Source organism: Crinia signifera, chromosome 12, assembly GCF_055691185.1.
Source record: "Crinia signifera chromosome 12, ASM5569118v1, whole genome shotgun sequence".
In the NCBI taxonomy this organism is placed as follows: domain Eukaryota; kingdom Metazoa; phylum Chordata; class Amphibia; order Anura; family Myobatrachidae; genus Crinia; species Crinia signifera.
This window is the reverse complement of record NC_139228.1, coordinates 72,453,066-72,472,581: the sequence shown is the minus strand read 5'-3', so window position 1 is coordinate 72,472,581 and position 19,516 is coordinate 72,453,066. Positions and strand designations below refer to the sequence as shown.

Sequence of the window (19,516 nt, the reverse complement as noted above, 5' to 3'; positions counted from 1 at the left end):
AACTGTCACGCTGGCGGAGGCAACATAAAACGGCGAATACCCAGAGGCGCACTCACTTAGCCGGACAGTGGGCCTTATTCTGATTGACTCGCAGCCTCGCAAGTCCATCAGACGCCACCCTCTGCCTGCAGTACCGGCCACCACCCCCTCGCACACCGTGCCCCCCACCCCACCCCGCTTCATACATCTACCCATCAGTCTAGTAAATAGATGTAACTGTGTTCTAATTACAGTTAGTATTCAGAACACAACAAAGTACAGTAGTAAAGAATACTACAAGTAAATGAAACATAACACTTTATTGTGAGAACAATGGCTGTTGGTTCCACGTACAGTTAGCTCATTTCCCTGGTTCTGCGATTCTTCCAGTGAAGAGCACGTTCCCATTTGGTCCAGTAAGAACAATAAGGAAAGGACGTTTAAATGAAATGCGCATTGGGACACTCACTGGAACCACCTCCGTACCCATGGCAGCGGCAGCCTCTGCTCCCCTCTCATCCATGCTCAGCACAACCTTATGTACGGCCTACAGCGGTCAACACAGAATGGGAACATTATACATAAGATCATTCTATAATACAGACATAGAACTAGACATAGTAATCCATTATAGCTGTATGAACAAAAGCCAATGTATATTTCTGACAATAGGGTACAGAAGCCCAAAAACCCTGCGTTAAATATTTCCCAATACATCAGATAGATGGTGGCAGTGACAGGGAGTTGGCTTAGCGGACTCACGGAGATGGTCCCTCATGTGACGGTTACGAGAGTGTCAGAAGTATGTTGCTGATAGAGGCCGTACGAATAATCTGCACCTGCCATAGCGCAGCTGCAAGTGTCAAGGGTGCGGCCGATGGTCTAAAGATGACCAAGCCGTATTTTTAGCGCCTGAAGATGCTTAGATCAGTCTCTGCATTAAGGTCATGGGTTCGATCCCCACCATGGCCCTAACTGTGCGGAGTTTGTATATTCTCCCCGTGCTTGTGTGGGTTTCCTCCGGGTACTCCGGTTTCCTCCCACAATCCAAAAATATACTGGTAGGTTAGTTGGCTCCCAACAATAATTAACCATAGAATGTCTGTGTGCACGTGTACATGTGGTAGGGAATATAGATTGTAAGCTCCACTGGGCAAGGATTGATGTGAATCAGAATCAGAATCCGCTTTATTGGCCAGGTATATTTGTATACTAGGAATTTGGTTTGGATTGCTGTGCAACAGCCAGGTAGGTTACAGTTATACAGTGAAAGTACAGTTATACATAGCACATACAGGTATACCCTAGATGTACCCTGGGGGGGGGGGGGTTATAGATGCAGGGAACATATATTCACAGAGCAGCACAGTGCCTAGGCGGGTGTGGTATGGGGTTCCGACAGTCGGGATCCTGACAGTCATTAGCCCGACGTCGGCATCCCGACTGGCCGGACTCAGACAGCATGGCGAGGGCAAAAAAGCCCCCACACTGCGGACACGCTGTTTTGACAGTCGGTGTTTTGACAGTCGGGATCCCGACTGTCGGGACTGCGTCCGGCACCCGCCTAGGCAGCCATCAGCAGCGCCACTGGTCGTTGCAGCAGCCAGATAGGTAACAATATAAGCAGGTACAGTAACAGTTATAACACAGGGAACACAAACCCACCAAGCTGCACAGCGCCTAGGCAGCCATCAACGACGCCACTGGTCGTTGCAGCAGCCAGGTAGGTAACAAATATGCAGAGACAGCTCAGATATAGATAGCTGTGCAATGTACTAGACAGGGGAGTCAACAGGTCATCTTCCTGGAGGGAGAGTCAGCGCGGGTGGTGGTGGTGGGGGAAGAGTCAGTCAGGGAGGCCGGGAAGAGTCAGTGATGGGGTAGCCATATCTTCTCCTTTTGGGGGGGGGGCGCTGCAACTGATTTTCACCCGGAGCTGGTGCAGTCTGCTGGGGGGCCTGCAGGCTGGAAATCCTTTATATGTCTGAAGGGTTAAATTTAGAACCCATGTAGCATATGAGAATTTGCACGTAAAACTGCCCTCACTATGGTTACGCTACAAGGTCATACTGTAAGCCTGAGCGTGTCTTATCTAAGTTTCTCCCAACCCTCCCCCTCTTGGAATTGCTATGCAGTGTGTTCATGTATAAACTCCTCTATAATCAAAAACCCCCCTTGTTACTCATTTTCTTTGTGTATGATATTTTGTATGCCCCCCCCTGTTGAATTTGCCCTGCAACCTAACAGACCAATCAGAATGTAATATGCACTTGTATACACCCATGTATCATGTCTTTTTAACTTACTGTTAAACTCCTAATAAATCAGAATGTTTCTTGACTCGCCACCGTGTGTTTGGTGTGTAGTGTTAAGAATACATTCTCACGGGTACCTAAGGGGCCACCAGGTCGAGGGGCTACACACTTATCCTTACAATTTGGGGGCTCGTCCGGGATTCAGCCGGCCGTCCCCTCCACGGGATTGCGGCCACCTGCTGAATTTGAGAATCTGAACTCACTCCGTGTTCCGGGAACACGTGACAAGGTAATATTTAAGTCCGGGACTTAATATTACGTAATTGTATGTAAGGAAATTTATGACGCCATAAATGTATCAGGGATACAAGGACCAGAGGTCCACGTCATAAAAAAGGACCTGGGGTCCACGTAAAGGTAATTCAAGTCCGGGACTTGAGATTACGAAACAGGTATCCGGGATACCGCAATTGAACCAGGGGTTCACAGAGAAAGCCTCCTCGATCTGAGCGCCTAAATATATGTATGTACATGTTTGTCTGTTAATGTTGCAACTGTGTATTTGTTTGGAACACTCAGTGGACGGATGGTAAGTGCACGTACGCTGAAGTGTTCTGTCTGTCTTATATACAATTGTGCTGTATATTTTGTATTAAGGATACTCAGTGAACGGGTGGTAAGTGTACGCCACTGAGTGTCATTACTGTGTAGAGCGATTCTAAGTAGATTTGCAAAGTGATTTGGCTACTGAATGTCATTTTGTTTAAAGTAATTTTAAGTACAATTGCGACTTGACTTGTGACAGATATTATTGTGACCATATTGACTGATATACTGTTATATTATGGGATTATATTAGAGTAAAGAAACAGAATATCCCCCGCTTTTACCAGGAGAGACATGTAAAGAATATGTTGCCCGTGTCTCCCCCACAAGTTACTATTTCATTAACCCTTGAGTAGACAATTTAGCGGGATAGATAGGATAATTAAAAATTGTCCCAAAACAATAATAACACCAATAGGATGTATAATATATTTAAAGAAAGCATGCAAAGGACGCAGCTTTACCCAAGGAGATATGAGACTTATTGTTAATGATATAATTGACCATTACAATAAATGAGACTGGGAAAAAGTTCCACTTATCAGTGTACCCTCAGTCACACAAACAACTGTAGGTTACCCACTTAATACACAAGAAGGCATAGATGCTATGTGGGATCAACTTGCTGCACATATGAATGAAGTGTTTAAAGCACGCTCATCTCTCCCCATAGCTGTAAGTTGTAAGCAGAAAGTGTCAGAAACAGTGACAAATTTCTGGAACAGATTCAAGAAGTGCTGGACCGAGGAAGCAGGTCTGCCGCTTCTGCATAATGATAATTTACTTGTTTCTACTTTCATTAATAATCTGCTGCCGATATATATATATATCCTCGCTGTGAAGCAGAGTGTTTCAACTTGAACCTCTGATACAGTGAAGGATTTTAAAAAAACATTTGTATGAAAAGGAAGCAGCAGGTTGTTTTGAAGTTAAAAGAAACACTGTCACACCATCACATACCCCGTTCACACGCTTCCAAAATCAAAACAATCCTAGGAGACAGAATAAACCATTCCGTTCTCCTAGAGACAGACTACCTCAGAGGGCTCCTGCGGGACCCCCACCCAACAGGCAGACAAGCTGCTATAACTGTGAAAGGGATAGCCATTGGGCTAGAGACTGTCCGTTCCCTTCAAACAAACCCCGACAGGTCAGTAACCCCATGCAGCCCAGCCAACCCAGACCTAGAGACAACCCCAGATTTCAGATTGACTGGCAGGGACTGACCTTAAAGGGCCATGACATAGGAAAACATGAATTTACTGTAATACCTGACTGCCCAATGAATTTGCTAGGCAGAGATCTTCTCTCTGTGCTAGAAATCACAATTAGTCCATCAGAAGCAGGAAAGGGAATTGATGTTTCATCACCACACTTGCTCATGACTGACAGTTCTGACCCAAACACAGAATTAGACACTGTAAATCCTCAGATATGGTCAACAGGACCTCAGAGCAATAAACCAATTAATTGTTCCCATTGCACCCACTGTACCTGATATAAACTCACTCATCTCAGCCATCCCTGTAGATGCCGCCTACTTCTCAGTAACCGATTTGAAAAATATATTTTTTAGCATACCTGTGGACACCCAGACACAACTGTTATTTGCATTTTCTTTTGAGGCCAGCAGTTAACATGATGCAGGCTGCCACAGGAGTATATTGACTCCCCTGTTGTGTACAGCATCGTGCTCCAAGCCACATTAACCCCCTGGCACCCCCCCTATGGTTCAGTCCTGCTACAGTATGCAGATGATCTGCTTATCTGTAGTTCAACAAAGGAGGCATGCCGAGAGGATGGTATATCACTGTTAAACTGGCTCTGTGAATGTGGGCACAAAGTGTCAAAAAGCAAAAATGCAATGGTGCAAAAAGAATGTTGATTATTTAGGTTTTGTCTTGACAAAAGGGGAAAGGAAAGTCAGCCCACAACGCATTCAGTCTGTACTGGGTCTGGTCCGCCCAAACACTATTATTGCAGACAGTGGATTTCTGACTGTTCCTACTATGATAACATTTTGAGACAAGCCACACTCAATGACAAACCTAAACAGATACAATGGTCACAAGAAATGTTAAATACATATGGAAGCCTTAAATGTATGTTAATGAAAAGTCCGGCATTGACCCTCCCAAACTATGTTCAACCATTTCATTTATATGCAAGGGACAAAATGTAAAACCATGGCGGGTGTGCTGACACAAAAACATGGAGGTAAGCTGCGCCCCGTGGCATTCTTTTCCAAAGTGATGCCGGTGTCGGTCCAAGGTATGCCTGCCTGTCTTTGGGCACTGGCGGCCTGTGCAATGGTAGCTGAGATGGCAACCACACTCACCCTAGGCTCACCCACTGTTCTCCATACCACACATAATGTTGTAGCATTACTTAAAGGGCTACACACACAACACATGTCAGCCCAGCGTCTTAGTGGAGATGAGGTCCTGTTGCTAGGAAGCCCCTCACTCACCATTAAGTATGCAAACGCATCCTCAGGCCCCGCACCCATTCTAAATGCACTTTTAGGACTAAAGGGCTCCCAGGATGACATTCCTGACGATCATGACTGTTCTGCATCAATAGAGTCAGAGACCTCCCCTAGACTTGACATTTCCCCTGTACCAATACCAGGTTCTGACCATGTATTTGTGGATGGTTCTTGTAGTAGACCCAATGACTCGACATATCAGGCAGGCTACGCAGTGGTACGCCTCCCAAATGACATTTTAGAAGCGAGACCCATTCCATATCAATCAGCACAAGCTGCAGAACTCATAGCGCTCACAAGAACTTGCCAAATGTAGAAAGATAAACCTGATCACTGAACTACAAAGCTCAGCATCACAAAAAGACTTGGATGACTGGTTATTTCCAATATTGCAGAAAAATCCTATAACAGGATTGATCTGCAAAGAGGGGAGACCATGCATACCACAATCAAGCGCCCCATTGTTCATTGCTCACTATCATGGGGTAGGACATTATAGCAAAAACACCACAGCTATGCTTTTAAACAAAGATTTTTACATCACAGATGCAAAAACAGTTGCACGCATACTAACACAAGAAATCATCCCTAGATGGGGATGCCCGCTCCAAATAGATAGCGACAAAGGCACTGCCTTTACAGCAAAAAAGTCACACAAGCTTTAGTGAAAGCACTTCAAATAGATTGGAAATTTCACATTCCTTATCATTCTCAAAGTTCAGGGATAGTGGAGAAAAGGAATAGGACTTTAAAGGATAAATTTAGGAAAGCAACAGGAGGGAGACCTAGAACAGATTAGAGAAGAGTATGTTAGGTCCCTCATCACCAGACTTAGTGAAATTGAACATGGTGTTATTTGTAAAAATCTTTTTAATCCACAGGAATCAACACATCCTTTTCAGGTTGGAGACAAGGTCGTTGTGAAGGTTCTCCCCAGAAATAAGAGCCCAGGAGACTTCACCTATGGTCCAGAATAAGAGATCGTAGCGGTAACAAGGACGGCTGTCCTTACAGAAGAGAGTCCAGTGTGGATACACGCATCCAGGGTAAAGAGAATCCCGAGTAACGTCCCGGATAGAGAACAGATCAAGGACGAGGTACTAACGAGGGTAGACAACCCTGACCTCCAACAGGACGAGGTACTAACGAGGGTAGACAACCCTGACCTCCAACGTGGAGAAGAGGACCCATTCCATGATGACTCCAACTCTGGACCAGCCCCTGATATTGACCCCAATAACTTTGCTCGTTCTTGCTCTTTGCATTCCCCTTAAAGCTGAAGTAGATATAACCCAAAATGGTGAACTACTAACCCTATGGTTTAACTCATCTAACACTCATACTGCCACATTTGTACTTGATTATTTCCAGTTCCCAAAACTAGCTGATACACATAATAGAAGTAATTGTTATGTCTGTGCAAAATCCAGGCCTCATCTAGGCACTGTACCTTTAAACATCCCAGAATCCCAAGAGAATTGTTTTTTTTTCAGTTTATATAATGGTACTCGTACAAATGATAGTGAATGTGAGTTATGGAAAATGAAATATCCCATATTGTCAAAGAATTCTAACCCAGGAAACACCATCACTATTTACCCAGGTAACTACACATGTTATGTATCCAATGACACAACAGGAAGGAATTTAAGAACCTTTCCTGATGGATACTGTAGTAGATATAGACACATTGTACTTGTCAACCAGACTAAATCCCTTGGTGACATTTACTATATTTGCGGTGATATGAAGATAAGAACTAAGCTAGATACTCCTTGGCAGGGACAGTGTGCTCTAGCCAAAATTATTATGCCCTTACACATACTACCTGCAGAAATAGAGGCACCTTTGCCTGAAGACACAATTAATAGAAAGAAAAGGGAAACACCTTTAGGGAGTTTTGATCCACATGTATATATTGATGCAATTGGTGTCCCAAGAGGGGTCCCAGATGAATTTAAGGTCAGAGATCAAGTTGCGGCTGGCTTTGAATCCATCCTACCCACAATCACAGCAAACAAAAATGTTGCTTGGATTAATTACATTTACTACATTTCAAAATTGTATGGCTCTAGATATGATATTAGCAGAGAAAGGAGGAGTTTGTGTTTATATAAGGAAAGTTGAAGGATGTTGTACATATATCCCTGACAATACAGGCCCCAATGGTAAAGTTACTCTAGCTATTAAAAAACTGGAGGATTTATCAATAGAATTGAAGAAGAATTCAGGCATCGATAACCCATGGAGCCAATGGTTTGGATGGTTTGAAAACTGGAAGCAGGCCCTTGTTCAATTAACAATCTATATATTGATTATTCTTACAATTATCTGTATTGTTGTTTTTTGTATTATACCATGTTGTAGAAAATTTGAATCCATTGCCCCTGCACACGCAAATTCCCCTGAAGGCTACAAACAATATCTTGCTAAGCACAGAAATAAGGAATTCAGTAAGAAGAATCATATCATCTAAATTCATGATTCTAAGAGGGGATTGAAGGGTTAAATTTAGAACCCATGTAGCATATGAGAATTTGCACGTAAAACTGCCCTCACTATGGTTACGCTACAAGGTCATACTGTAAGCCTGAGCGTGTCTTATCTAAGTTTCTCCCAACCCTCCCCCTCTTGGAATTGCTATGCAGTGTGTTCATGTATAAACTCCTCTATAATCAAAAACCCCCCTTGTTACTCATTTTCTTTGTGTATGATATTTTGTATGCCCCCCCCTGTTGAATTTGCCCTGCAACCTAACAGACCAATCAGAATGTAATATGCACTTGTATACACCCATGTATCATGTCTTTTTAACTTACTGTTAAACTCCTAATAAATCAGAATGTTTCTTGACTCGCCACCGTGTGTTTGGTGTGTAGTGTTAAGAATACATTCTCACGGGTACCTAAGGGGCCACCAGGTCGAGGGGCTACACACTTATCCTTACAATGTCGCCGACCATCGAATGATGTGGGCGGATCGCGCAAGGCTGTGAATGGATGTTACTGTGTTACAGTCCCTATGATCAAATCGCCCTTGCGAATGGGAAGGCGAACCACCATGCGCAAGGCCGGGTTAGGTGGACTCGCAATGCTGCAAAATCAACCAGAATCAGCCCCCACTGTGTAAGACAATACACAAACATAGTAAAAACGCAAAAAGTAATACTGAAAGATATTCTCACCCTTGACACCTTTATGGAACCTCCTGTAATGCCAGAAGAGTCCGGATGGTCAGAAAACATGTCCTGCATGCCCAGTTCACCCAACTCACGTCTAAGATCAAGTGTGGCCGATACTGAGAGTTTAGGAAGCGATAACATTATGTCCCTGCGTAAGATAGGAATAAATAAATAACTGTTGATATATAGGACATTTACTTGTCGTACTGTAAATCCTGACTTTCTCAAGACATTGGGGCATATTTATCAATGAATATAAAATGTTTGGAAAGTAATTATGTGCAAGTGTTAAGGTCCATACACACTGGGTGACTGAGCCGATTATCTGAAAATCGTTAGCCTGAAAATCGTTTGTGAATACACATTGAGCGATTTTTCTCCTTGGCCAACTATTTACATAGGTGGTGAACGGTTTTCTATAGCAGGATGCTACGGGAAGCCGTCCACCCTGTTGCTCATCTGCTGGTAATACACCCTACACATGGGGAGATGTGAGGTGCTGAGCGATGCTAGATCTCACAGAACACTCAGCGCGGCAGCGCTGCACAGCGATGGGCCACTGAGCCAGGGACAGAGTTCTCCATGACCCCAGCCCTGGCCCTGAACCCAGCCCTGACCCCAGCCCTGGCCCTGAACCCAGCCCTGACCCCAGCCCTGGCCCTGAACCCAGCCCTGACCCTGAACCCAGCCCTGACCCTGACCCCAGCAATTAACTAGATGTATTGCTGGATATTACTCACTGAGCGATAGCGGTGCGCGGGGTTCTGATGTGGGCGTATGCGCAGGGTAATTTCTGCCCATGTTCACCAGGTGTTCACCGTGCATAGGCACCTAAGTGTACGGGGGGGGGGGGGGGTGGAGAATAATGGACATGACATCATCAGTGGGTAGCTGACATCACCGGATATCAGATGCCTGTCTACTTCCTCCCGAGCGTCCATGCATATGTAAGTGACTTGAGAGTCACTGCCTTCCCATGTTGCCCAGCACTGCTACTCCACAGCCACCAGGTGAGCGCCCCCCTCCCGCGATTTGCGGCAAAACCTCCCCCCCCCCGCGCCCCCCCCCTCCCGCGATTCGCGGCAAAAACACCCGCTCCCCCGCGACCCCCACTACCGCGATTCGCCGCAAAAACACCCCCGCGACCCCCCCTCCTGCGATTCGCTGCAAAAAGAACCCCCCACGACCCCTCCCGCAATTCGCGGCATAACCACCACCCGCGACCCCCCCCTCCCGCGAATCGTGGCAAACCCTCCCCCGTGACCCCCCCCGATTCGCGGACCCCCCCCCCCCGCGACCTCCCTCCCGAGATTCGCGGCAAAAAGAACCCCCCCGCGACCCCCCCTTGCACGATTGGCGGCACCCCCCCTGCGACCCCCCTCCCGCGATTCGCGGCACCCCCCCCCCCCCCGCAATTCGCAGCAGCCCCAGGATTAAATGGCACATGCAAAACACTGACATGGCTATGGTCGACAATGAAAAAGGTTGACATGAGTTTTTGAAGATTTATTTTTAATTTTTTTACATTTTTTCATATTCATTGTCATGTGTCGACATGGACACCAATGAAGTGGCACACTTATGTCAACATTTACATGTGTTGACCTTTCTGTGTTGATTTTTTTCTTGTGGCGATTCGCGTCACACCCCCCGCAACCCCCCCTCCGGCGATTCGCGGCACCCCGGCACCCCCCCACGACCCCCCCCCTCCCGCAATTCGCGGCACCCCCCGCGATTCGCGGCAGCCCCAGGATTAAATGGCACATGCAAAACACTGGCACGGCTATGGTCGACAATGAAAAAGGTTGACATGAGTTTTTGAAGATTTATTTCATTTTTTGAATGTTTTCATATTCATTGTCATGTGTCAACATGGACACCAATGAAGTGGCACACTTATGTCAACATTTACATGTGTTGACCTTTCTGTGTTGATTTTTTCTTGTGGCGATTCGCGTCATACCCCCCCGCAACCCCTCCTCCCGCGATTCGCGGCACCCCCCGTGACCCCTCACCTCCCGCAATTCGCGGCAACCCCCCACCGGAACCCCTGTGAACCCCGCCCTCCCGCGATTCGCGGCACCCAACCCCGCGACCCCCCCCTCCCGCAATTCGCGGCACCCCCCGTGATTCGCGGCAGCTCCAGAATTAAATTGCACATGGAAAACACTGACATGGCTATGGTCGACAATGAAAAAGGTTGACATGAGTTTTTGAAGTTTTTTTTTTCATTTTTGAATGTTTTCATATTCATTCTCATGTGTCGACATGGACACCAATGAAGTGCCACACTTATGTCAACATTTACATGTGTTGACCTTTCTGTGTTGATTTTTTCTTGTGGCGATTTGCGTCACCCACCCCCCCCCCACCCCCACAACCCCCACTCCCGCGATTCACGGCACACACACACACACCTCCCCCGCGATTCTCGGCACCCCACCCCGTGACCCCCCCTCCCGTGATTCATGGCACACCCCCGCGACCCCCCCTCCCATGATTCGCCGCAACCCCCGCCCCGTAACCCCCCCTCCCGCGATTCGCGGCACCCACCCCCGCGACCCCCCCTCCCGCAATTCGCGGCACCCCCCCACGATTCGCGGCAGCTCCAGAATTAAATTGCACATGGAAAACACTGACACGGCTATGGTCGAAAATCAAAAAGGTTGACATGAGTTTTTGAAGTTTTTTTTTTCATTTTTTGAATGTTTTCATATTCATTCTCATGTGTCGACATGGACACCAATAAAGTGCCACACTTATGTCAACATTTACATGTGTTGACCTTTCTGTGTTGATTTTTTCTTGTGGCGATTCGCGTCACACCCCCCCCCCGCAACCCCCACTCCCGCGATTCACGGCACACACACACCCCCACGCGATTCTCGGTACCCCACCCCGTGACCCCCCCTGCCGTGATTCACGGCACACCCCCCGCGACCCCCCCTACCATGATTCGCCGCAACCCCCGCCCCCCGTAACCACCCTCCCGCGATTTGCGGCAACCCACCCCGCGATTCTCTGCAATCCCTCCCCTCCCGCGATTCGCAGCATCCACCCCCCCACAACCCCCCCTCCTGCAATTCGCGGCACCCCCCGCGACCCCCCCTCCTGCAATTCGCGGCACCCTCCGCGACCCCCCACTCCCGCGATTCGCGGACACCTAAGTTGCAATACAGGGCATCTTTCATACAATTCTAACCATATTTCTCATATACAAACGTTCACAAATTAAGGGGGCGCAGCCCCTTACGACGGTGTGAAGAGCGCCCGTAGGGCGCGATGAATCACCTAGTATATATATATATAAATATATATACACACACATATAAATATAACAGCGGTGTAGACCCCTGGGCATAGCAATGTATTGGGGCCCCTACCGATCCTCCAGTGGTAGGGGTGGGGGAAGCTTTGATGTCCCGCGGGTGGTAGGGGGTATTATATCAACCGCTCAGCATGTAGGGCCTGGATCAGTAATTTCCACTAATTACCCCTTTACTGCACAGTGGGAGATGGGGTGGGAGAAGGGGGCATTGGGCTGAATGAAGGGGCCCTGATACATAACATCCAGGGTGGTAGAGGATGTTTAATATGCAGAGGAGGGGTGTTTAGTGGAGTGGGCTTATTAGTCATAATTTTCTGGTGGGAGGACAGCTTGCATGACTGCAGATATCTCCAGTTCCCGGAAATATATTTCTTAGATTTTAATGGAATTAAAGACTAGAGAATCCCACCTACCAAATGATATTGGGGACTAGGGGATCAGAGTTCAGGAGGCAGAGCAATCTGCCAACGAGAATATAAAACTACATACCAGGTGTGCGGAGCTGGAGCAGTAACCAGCTGCTGGAAGGCTGATATCTCTGGTTTTGGGCACAGTAGAGACAAGCTACTAGTGTCCATCAAAGGGGGAGAGTCCCAGCTTTTGGAATATACCCTCAGAAAGAACCTGAAATATATGACTTGGAAGAGCAATTAACAGGCTTGGATTAGGACCACTAATTTGAAGTCAGATATCTCCGGTTCCCAAGGGCCGATTTCTAAAATTCTTGCACCCATGGAAAGAGGGGACCCTCAGCTTTAAGCCTAGGGTCCTTAGACTCCTGGGGGGTTCTGGGTACTCAGAACCCCCCCTGTGTGCGCTACTGCTATACCATCATTCGCCGACCATCAATCCATGATGTGGGTGGATCCCACTAGGCTGCGAATGGGTTGGCCCGAGCGAGTCGCCCTTGAGAATGGGTTGCGGGCGGGCCACCATTCACAAGGCGGGGTGTGGTGGAATCAACCAGAATGACCCCCATTGTCTGATGATTTCCCATGCCTAGCAGTGCATGGGAAACTGTCACTAAGTCCACCCTATTTAGGGGACATGCATTGAGTCAACCACTGAAGGTCAACAGGTCATAGGTCGACACCTGAAATAGATCGACATAGCTAAGGTCGACAGGGTTGGAAGGTCAACATAAGTATTAGGTCGACAATGGGAAGGTCAAAAAGTCAACATGAGTTTTTTGAGCCGACATGTGCCGACAGGCGGTATTTCATACCCTACTGTCCTTTACGGCATGGTGGGAGAATATAATAATGTGCGGAGCGCAGCGAGCCATGCGAGGGGACGTGGTACCCTTTAACAGTGTCCATGTCGACTTTACTGACATATGGGTCAAAACAATGTGAAAAAACTCATGTTGACCTTTTGACTGTCGACCTTCGGGGTGCACTAGTGGTACGCATAAAGGTGCACTAGTGCGCACTGCAAAGTCCCCCCTTATTGCTAGGGATTACCATTAAATGTCACACATGAAACTAAGGACCTTATTCTAGTTCAATCTTTCTGACAAAATCCTTCTTAGATGGACACAGTGGGGTAGCTAGGTTCCACGGTGTCCGGAGCAAGGACATGTCCCCCCCCCCCCCACTGACAGGGAATAGAGTGCAAGCTCTGCAGGCCACAGCACTCACAATGACAGGGAATAGAGCATAAGCTCTGCAGGTCACGTCACTGACAGGGAATAGAGTGCAAGCTCCGCAGGTCAAAGCATTGACTGGCAATAAAATGTAAACTCTGCAGGTCACTGCAGTGACACAGGGAATAGAGTGCAAGTTCTGCCGGGCGCTGTGGCAGGGATGCACCTATCACGGGTGAAGGGCAGCAGGCGGGGGTGCTCGTACCTTGGGCGGCGATGACAGGAAATGGTGTTCTGAGGGCTCCTCCGCTGGAATCCCTGGTGATGAGGCCGCTGCGGCGCGGTGTCCCCGGTATATTTAGGCGGAGGCTGGGCGGTGTGTATCCAGGGCGGGCGGAGCTAGGACCCGGCCTCCTCACCGACACTCCGGCTTCCGTTGACGCAGTTCATTAATATGCAGCAGTCGGCAGGGGGTGGGCCGGGGACCGGGATGGACGCTGATTGGCTGTCTCTGAGCTCGAGGGGCGTGCCTACAGCCGGTGCATGAGATGACTCAGAGACACTCGTCATGGCGCCGCATCCCTGCCTCTGGCGTCCCAAACCGGCGCATGCGCAGTAAGTGCGCCTACCGGATTTTACCTCACTGAGACTAATGCCGGGCACAGCGGGCGAGCAGGGCTGGGGAGCCGGGCGGCAGAGGTCCGGCGCCAGGTGACATGTCGCCGCCCGGAGCTTGTGCTCCGCCAGCTCCACCGTAGCTACGCCTCTGGATGGACAGAACCATGTGCACTGCAGGTGGGGCAGATGTTACTTGTGCAGAGAGAATTAGATTTGGGTGGGGTTTTACTTTAAAGTGAGATCTATATTGCAGTGTACAAATAAAGCAGCCAGTATTTACCCTGCATAGAAACAAAATAACTCACCCAAATCTAATTCTCTCTGCACATGTTACATCGGCCCCCTGCAGTGCACATGGTTTTGTCCAGCTAAGAAGAAAAGAGCAATTTACTGTTCTGAAACCTACCCGTGATCAGAGCAGATCAATTTAACAACCGTTATTCACAACACGGAACCATTCATTCGCTTTTGCGCAAACGTGAATGGCCACAAACATAGATTCTGGTTCACTTGCTAAAACAAATTCTCTAATGGATAAAACCATGCTGCACTGCAGGTGGGGCAGATGTAACATGTGCAGAGAGAGTTAGATTTGGGTGAGTTATTTTGTTTCTGTGCAGAGTAAATACTGACTGCTTTATTTTTACACTGCAGATTAGATTTCAGTTTGAAGTAAAACTCCATTCAAATGTAACTCTCTCTGCACACGTTACATCTGCCCCATCGCTGGTGAGTGACCATTGATTGATTTTTCATCGGCGCAGCACACATCGGCTCGCACGCGGAATCGCTCGGCCGGAGTGGTGGGCGTTCAGCGGGCGGTGTTTACCTGCTCCCTAGGCAGCCATTATACACAGACTAGTGAGCAGATCTGAATCAGGCCCATAGTTTGAAAAACTAACAATGAGGTTTTGATAGCTTAGTAATGTAACTAAACGTCTCATTTCTATGTTCCGTCTTACATTGGTCTCAGTAGTTTGGTCCATGTCCGCAGTGACCCGTTCCGGAGAGCCTGTTCCACCTCGGGCAGTTTCCCAGCATCTGGTAATATTAGGACTGCAGCGGTGTTTCCTTTGTATGGGACCTCGACCACTACACATCCTGGCTCCTGTATGAAAGCCAGACGGTACATCCATCGTCGGGTCATCATTGGCACCTTCACAACCGTGTTCTCATCCACATGAAAGTCTCTTTCCCTTGTGGCATACTTATTGAAAGTGTTCTTCCATGTCCCTGAAATAAATTCATCAATCAAGAAAAATTGCTGTTATTGCCCAATAATTAAATACAAATTGACATTTTATTTCCAACATCCTTTTCTAGGAGAGAAGTCCATGTCCAAACTCTGTTCTACTTATATCGGGGTGTGACACATTTACTAACTGTGACACAATTCAAACTAGAATATGTTAAAAGGGGGTGGATTGGCCATGGGCTTCAATGTGTGCCACCCAGATCAATGACACCAGGGAGACAATGACTTGCCATTGTGTTCAGTGTTGGACTGGGTCATGGAGGGTCCGCGAGGGGAATGCCGTGGTAGGGGCCTTTGGTTAAGACCTGTGGCCAGACCCTACGGGATGAGGCTAGCACCAACAAATGCTTGGACAGCTTTTAGTGACCATGTACCATGTAACTAACCTTTCCATAGATTAACAATGTATAATTTGAGTAGACTGTCTGAAACCTGACCTTGAAGGATGGGGCTCGCCAAGAATTCACTATGGTGGGCCGGTCTGACCTTGGTTGTGTTGGGAGTCTTAGGTAGATAAAGATCTTTTGTTTGAACCCCAGTAAAATGACATTGTGTGTCCAACTGGCAAAATCTGGACACTCGGTATCAGTGAGCCAGCTGCAGTCTCTGACTGCACTGGCTTCACTGTACCTGGTAGTGACTTCCTATTGGAAGTCCTATCTGTCAGTCACAAACACACAAGGCAGTCCCATTAGGAGTTGTTCCCTCCCTCCGGGACTGCTAGTCTGGGCTGTAATAAACAAAGAGCTGTCTTCCTGTAGGAAGCCACTCCCTGTCTTACCTTGCAGCCCTAGTCAGCTTCTATGGGCTGCAGTGGGTGCAGTCCATATAAGCCGGGCTATGCGAATGTGCACAGCGCAGATTGAAAATATTGGTTGCTTACGTCCGATGCCGGCACAGTGTCCACCACTGGCACACTATATTTACTTTAAACCATTATGAGAGTGTTTAGAGCTTGTTAATCATAAACATATTTCAGTTTTGGAAGCATAAACTCAATGACGCCTCTGACTCGGTCCCCTGGTGTGCTGACTCTGCCTACTTGCTTCACCTAGCAGTGTAATGCTTCATCTGTTTGTGATACTACCACCTCTTTTGATAGACCCCACCTTGTCTGACTGTCTCCACCTAGCCCTGGTAGCTGAATTGGCCTCATCTACCACCAGTGTGGCGAAACATAAAGGTATCTTACCAGCCTATTTTAAATGTTAGCTTTGCCTATGGCCTATTCGAGGCCTCTCTAAGAATTTTCTCCAGTTCTACCTCATCATCTCTGTATGATAGACGATTCGCTCTCCCAATTCATACTTACCCTTGAAGAAAATTGTGTTTAGGAGAACTAGAACTGTCGCTGGATCCAGATTGTCCACTAAGTTTTTGATTTTCCCATCGGTTTTCTTCTCCGCGTAATCATTGATTTGTTTCTTTGCTTCTTCTGAGTTCTGGAAATCTGTAGGAACCATCTCAGAATCATAGTAGTTCTTGGCATCATCTACAAACTTCTCCAGAAGTTGTATTCCTTTGCTAACAAATAGAGCATTTGACATGCTGAGCTGCACATCATCGTTGGGCTGATTAAGAACGTGCAGCAGCTCCCGGAAGCCCTTATGGATGTCTTCTGTCGTCAGAGCAGAGGTGTTGAATCCAAGTCCTTCCAGGATCTGACTGTGGGTCTGAGACTTGGCACCAAGAGAGAGCATACTAAATGCTACAGAAATACTTAGTGGAGAGAAGAAGATGTTGCCGGTGGGATATTTGGCAGCTAGATGTCCGAAGAGCTTATATGCAAAGTTGGCATTATATGGTGCTATGTGGTGGAGAGCGTGGTGGTCATCATCATTATCATCATTGTGGTGTTCTCCATTCAGATGGTGACCAAGGACCAGCGAGCAAACCAGAGCTTGGCTCAGGAGCCCGATCAGAAAGACCTTCATTTCTATGCAACAAATAACTGAATCAATATACAGGTATACAATATACATAAGTATATATCATGCACCATATTAGATAGTGGCTTCTAACAAAATGATAGCATGTTGCAAGTAAAACTAATTTTATGAAATAAAAGGCTAAGGGGGGAATTTACTAAGCAAACTACGGTAGAGATTGGCATATTCGTATTCAGTCGTATTCGTATTCGGGCACGTATTCAAATTTTTGTAATTTACTAATGTGAAATAACGTTAATATTTTGTATATTATGACCGTGACAACCTTTCGTATTCGTATTGTTACAAAAATACGAATTAATACGCCATCGAAAGAATGCGCCTTGAATTTTACATTACTCTAATGCAATTTAGAAATTTACTATCAAGTCGTATTTCAAAATACGAATGTATACTAGGCGTATTCTAGTACAAGTTGTAAATAAATACTCCCCAAAAATACGACTCCATTTGACATGAATCTCAATAATACGAAACCTATGTAAACTATGCTCCGGAATAGAAATGTGTAAATGAAATACTCCACCGATAACAGTCATATTCAGTTGTATACAACGTACGAATATGACTGAGAAATTGTCGAAGTATTCTTAGTAAATTCTGCCCTAACACTGCTCCTGACAAATTTGTGAAATTCACATGTTTTATGCACCTGCGGCCACTAGAGGGCACCTTAAGAGCGCACAGCCGCCAGCCCTGATATTACTGTTATGTTGTTCTGTAATCTTGACAGACTGGCAACTGGTAGTAGTAATACATGTAGACAGAGACTTGAGTACTGTCCCAGGCATTGTGATTGAATACACCCTATGGGGGAGGCGGCTGGCGGTGGTACAGAATTTCCGATCCTTCCTGCGATCTCTTGTGTTACATTCGGGGGATAATTAATATATGCTGTTAACCCCTGAAAACAGGTGTTTTTGGGGATTTAGCCACAAATATTGATTGATAAATGCGGTCCATAGAAAGTAATCTTTTTTTTGCGATAAATGTCAAATTGGGCCAAATCCGAGGTGTTTGACATCCCACCCGTGCGCATCGGGTTAGACCCTACAGATTGAACCTTCTGCAGGTTCAATCTGTCGGATCGAACCCATCAGCTGCTTTTTATGCACACACCTGTGTGATGGGGGCCCCTGGCCCAGCGCCCTTTGCCACAAAACCCTCGCCACTTACGGCACCGCGATGCCTAGTCAGCCCTTCCATATCACAAGTGCAGCTCCTCTCTCTGACCCTTTTGTGCCAAACTCCCCTATAGCTGTAGCGCTCACTGCCTATACCCTGCCCTGTCTATTCATAACACAGCCAGTTCCATCACGATGTTAGAGGGTTTGATGAAATCTAGAGACAAGATGTCTGGGGCATACTTGCTGACTTTTTTTTCCTCTTCTCAGGAGAAGTCCAGAGAGGAGACCAGACAGTAGCATGTCAGGGGGGGCAGGACAAGGCAGATGTCACCAAGCCCCGCCCCCATAGCAGTCAAACAAGGCAATTTGCGGGTCCGCGGACCCTCGAAAAATGGGCTGTACTGCAGTGGAGAAGAGTGGTTTGGGGGGGGGGGGGGCTGCGTGGCTGATGCGGGAGAATTGCCCATCTTCCCAGGGGGCCCGGGAGGGGGAGCCAAGCTTGGTCTGGGGTTTTGTATACAGTGGAGTGTACAGGATCAGATTACCTGTAGCTCCACCCCAAAACAGTTTACTACTTATGCTAATGATTGACATCTGATTGTAATCAGTGGATTTAGAACTATGGGCGTCTTACACTATCTCCTATATATTTGGCTACATCTGTCACTCAAAGTGGGTGTCTGTGTCTATAACGCTCTGTTCCTGGACTTTCCTCTTAATGTGTGATTGCCTTCATCTGTGCTGAACACCTTTCTGAGAAATTAACCTGTTTAAAACAGGTGCCTATATATTTAGCTACATCTGTCACTCAAAGTGTGTGTCTGTGTCTATAACGCTCTGCTCCTGGACTTTCCTCTTAATGTGTGATTGCCTTCATCTGTGCTGAACACCTTTCTGAGAAATTAACCTGTTTAAAACAGGTGATGGCAATCATACATTAAGGGGAAGTCTAGAAGCAGAGCATTGTGTCCCTCCTGGAGAGGGTCATGTTGGGAGGTATGTGACAGAGAACCAGCCCAGTGAGCCCACAGACAGTGCCAGACACCCACTGCCTTCCCATGTTGCCCAGCACTGCTACTCCACAGCCACCAGGTGAGCGCCCCCTCCCGCGATTTGCGGCAAAACCTCCCCTCCCCCGCGCGCCC

At 47.2% G+C, this 19,516-nt stretch overlaps 1 protein-coding gene across 1 annotated transcript; it reads right to left on the bottom strand.

Annotated features, from left to right (window-relative positions):
• Positions 1–331: 331 nt before the first annotated feature.
• LOC146050529 (alpha-1-antiproteinase-like) lies at positions 332–17,229 on the bottom strand. The gene is made up of 4 exons (XM_083167579.1): positions 16,608–17,229; positions 15,003–15,273; positions 8,513–8,657; positions 332–526 (listed from the first exon to the last, which is right to left on the bottom strand). The coding sequence occupies exons 1-4, from the start codon at positions 17,227–17,229 to the stop codon at positions 341–343; spliced, it is 1,224 nt and encodes a 407-aa protein (XP_083023705.1). The 3' UTR covers positions 332–340.
• Between the last annotated feature and the right edge of the window lie 2,287 nt (positions 17,230–19,516).

What these genes read in the sequence shown, in the direction of transcription:
- LOC146050529 (XM_083167579.1), bottom strand. Translation starts at nt 17,229, where the DNA reads ATGAAGGTCTTTCTGATCGGGCTCCTGAGCCAAGCTCTGGTTTGCTCG. An exon ending in ACCAAACTACTGAGACCAAT is followed by an intron (nt 8,658 to 15,002) that starts GTAAGACGGAAC and finishes TATCTTACGCAG; the next exon opens with GGACATAATGTTATCGCTTC. An exon ending in GTTCCATAAAGGTGTCAAGG is followed by an intron (nt 527 to 8,512) that starts GTGAGAATATCT and finishes TGACCGCTGTAG; the next exon opens with GCCGTACATAAGGTTGTGCT.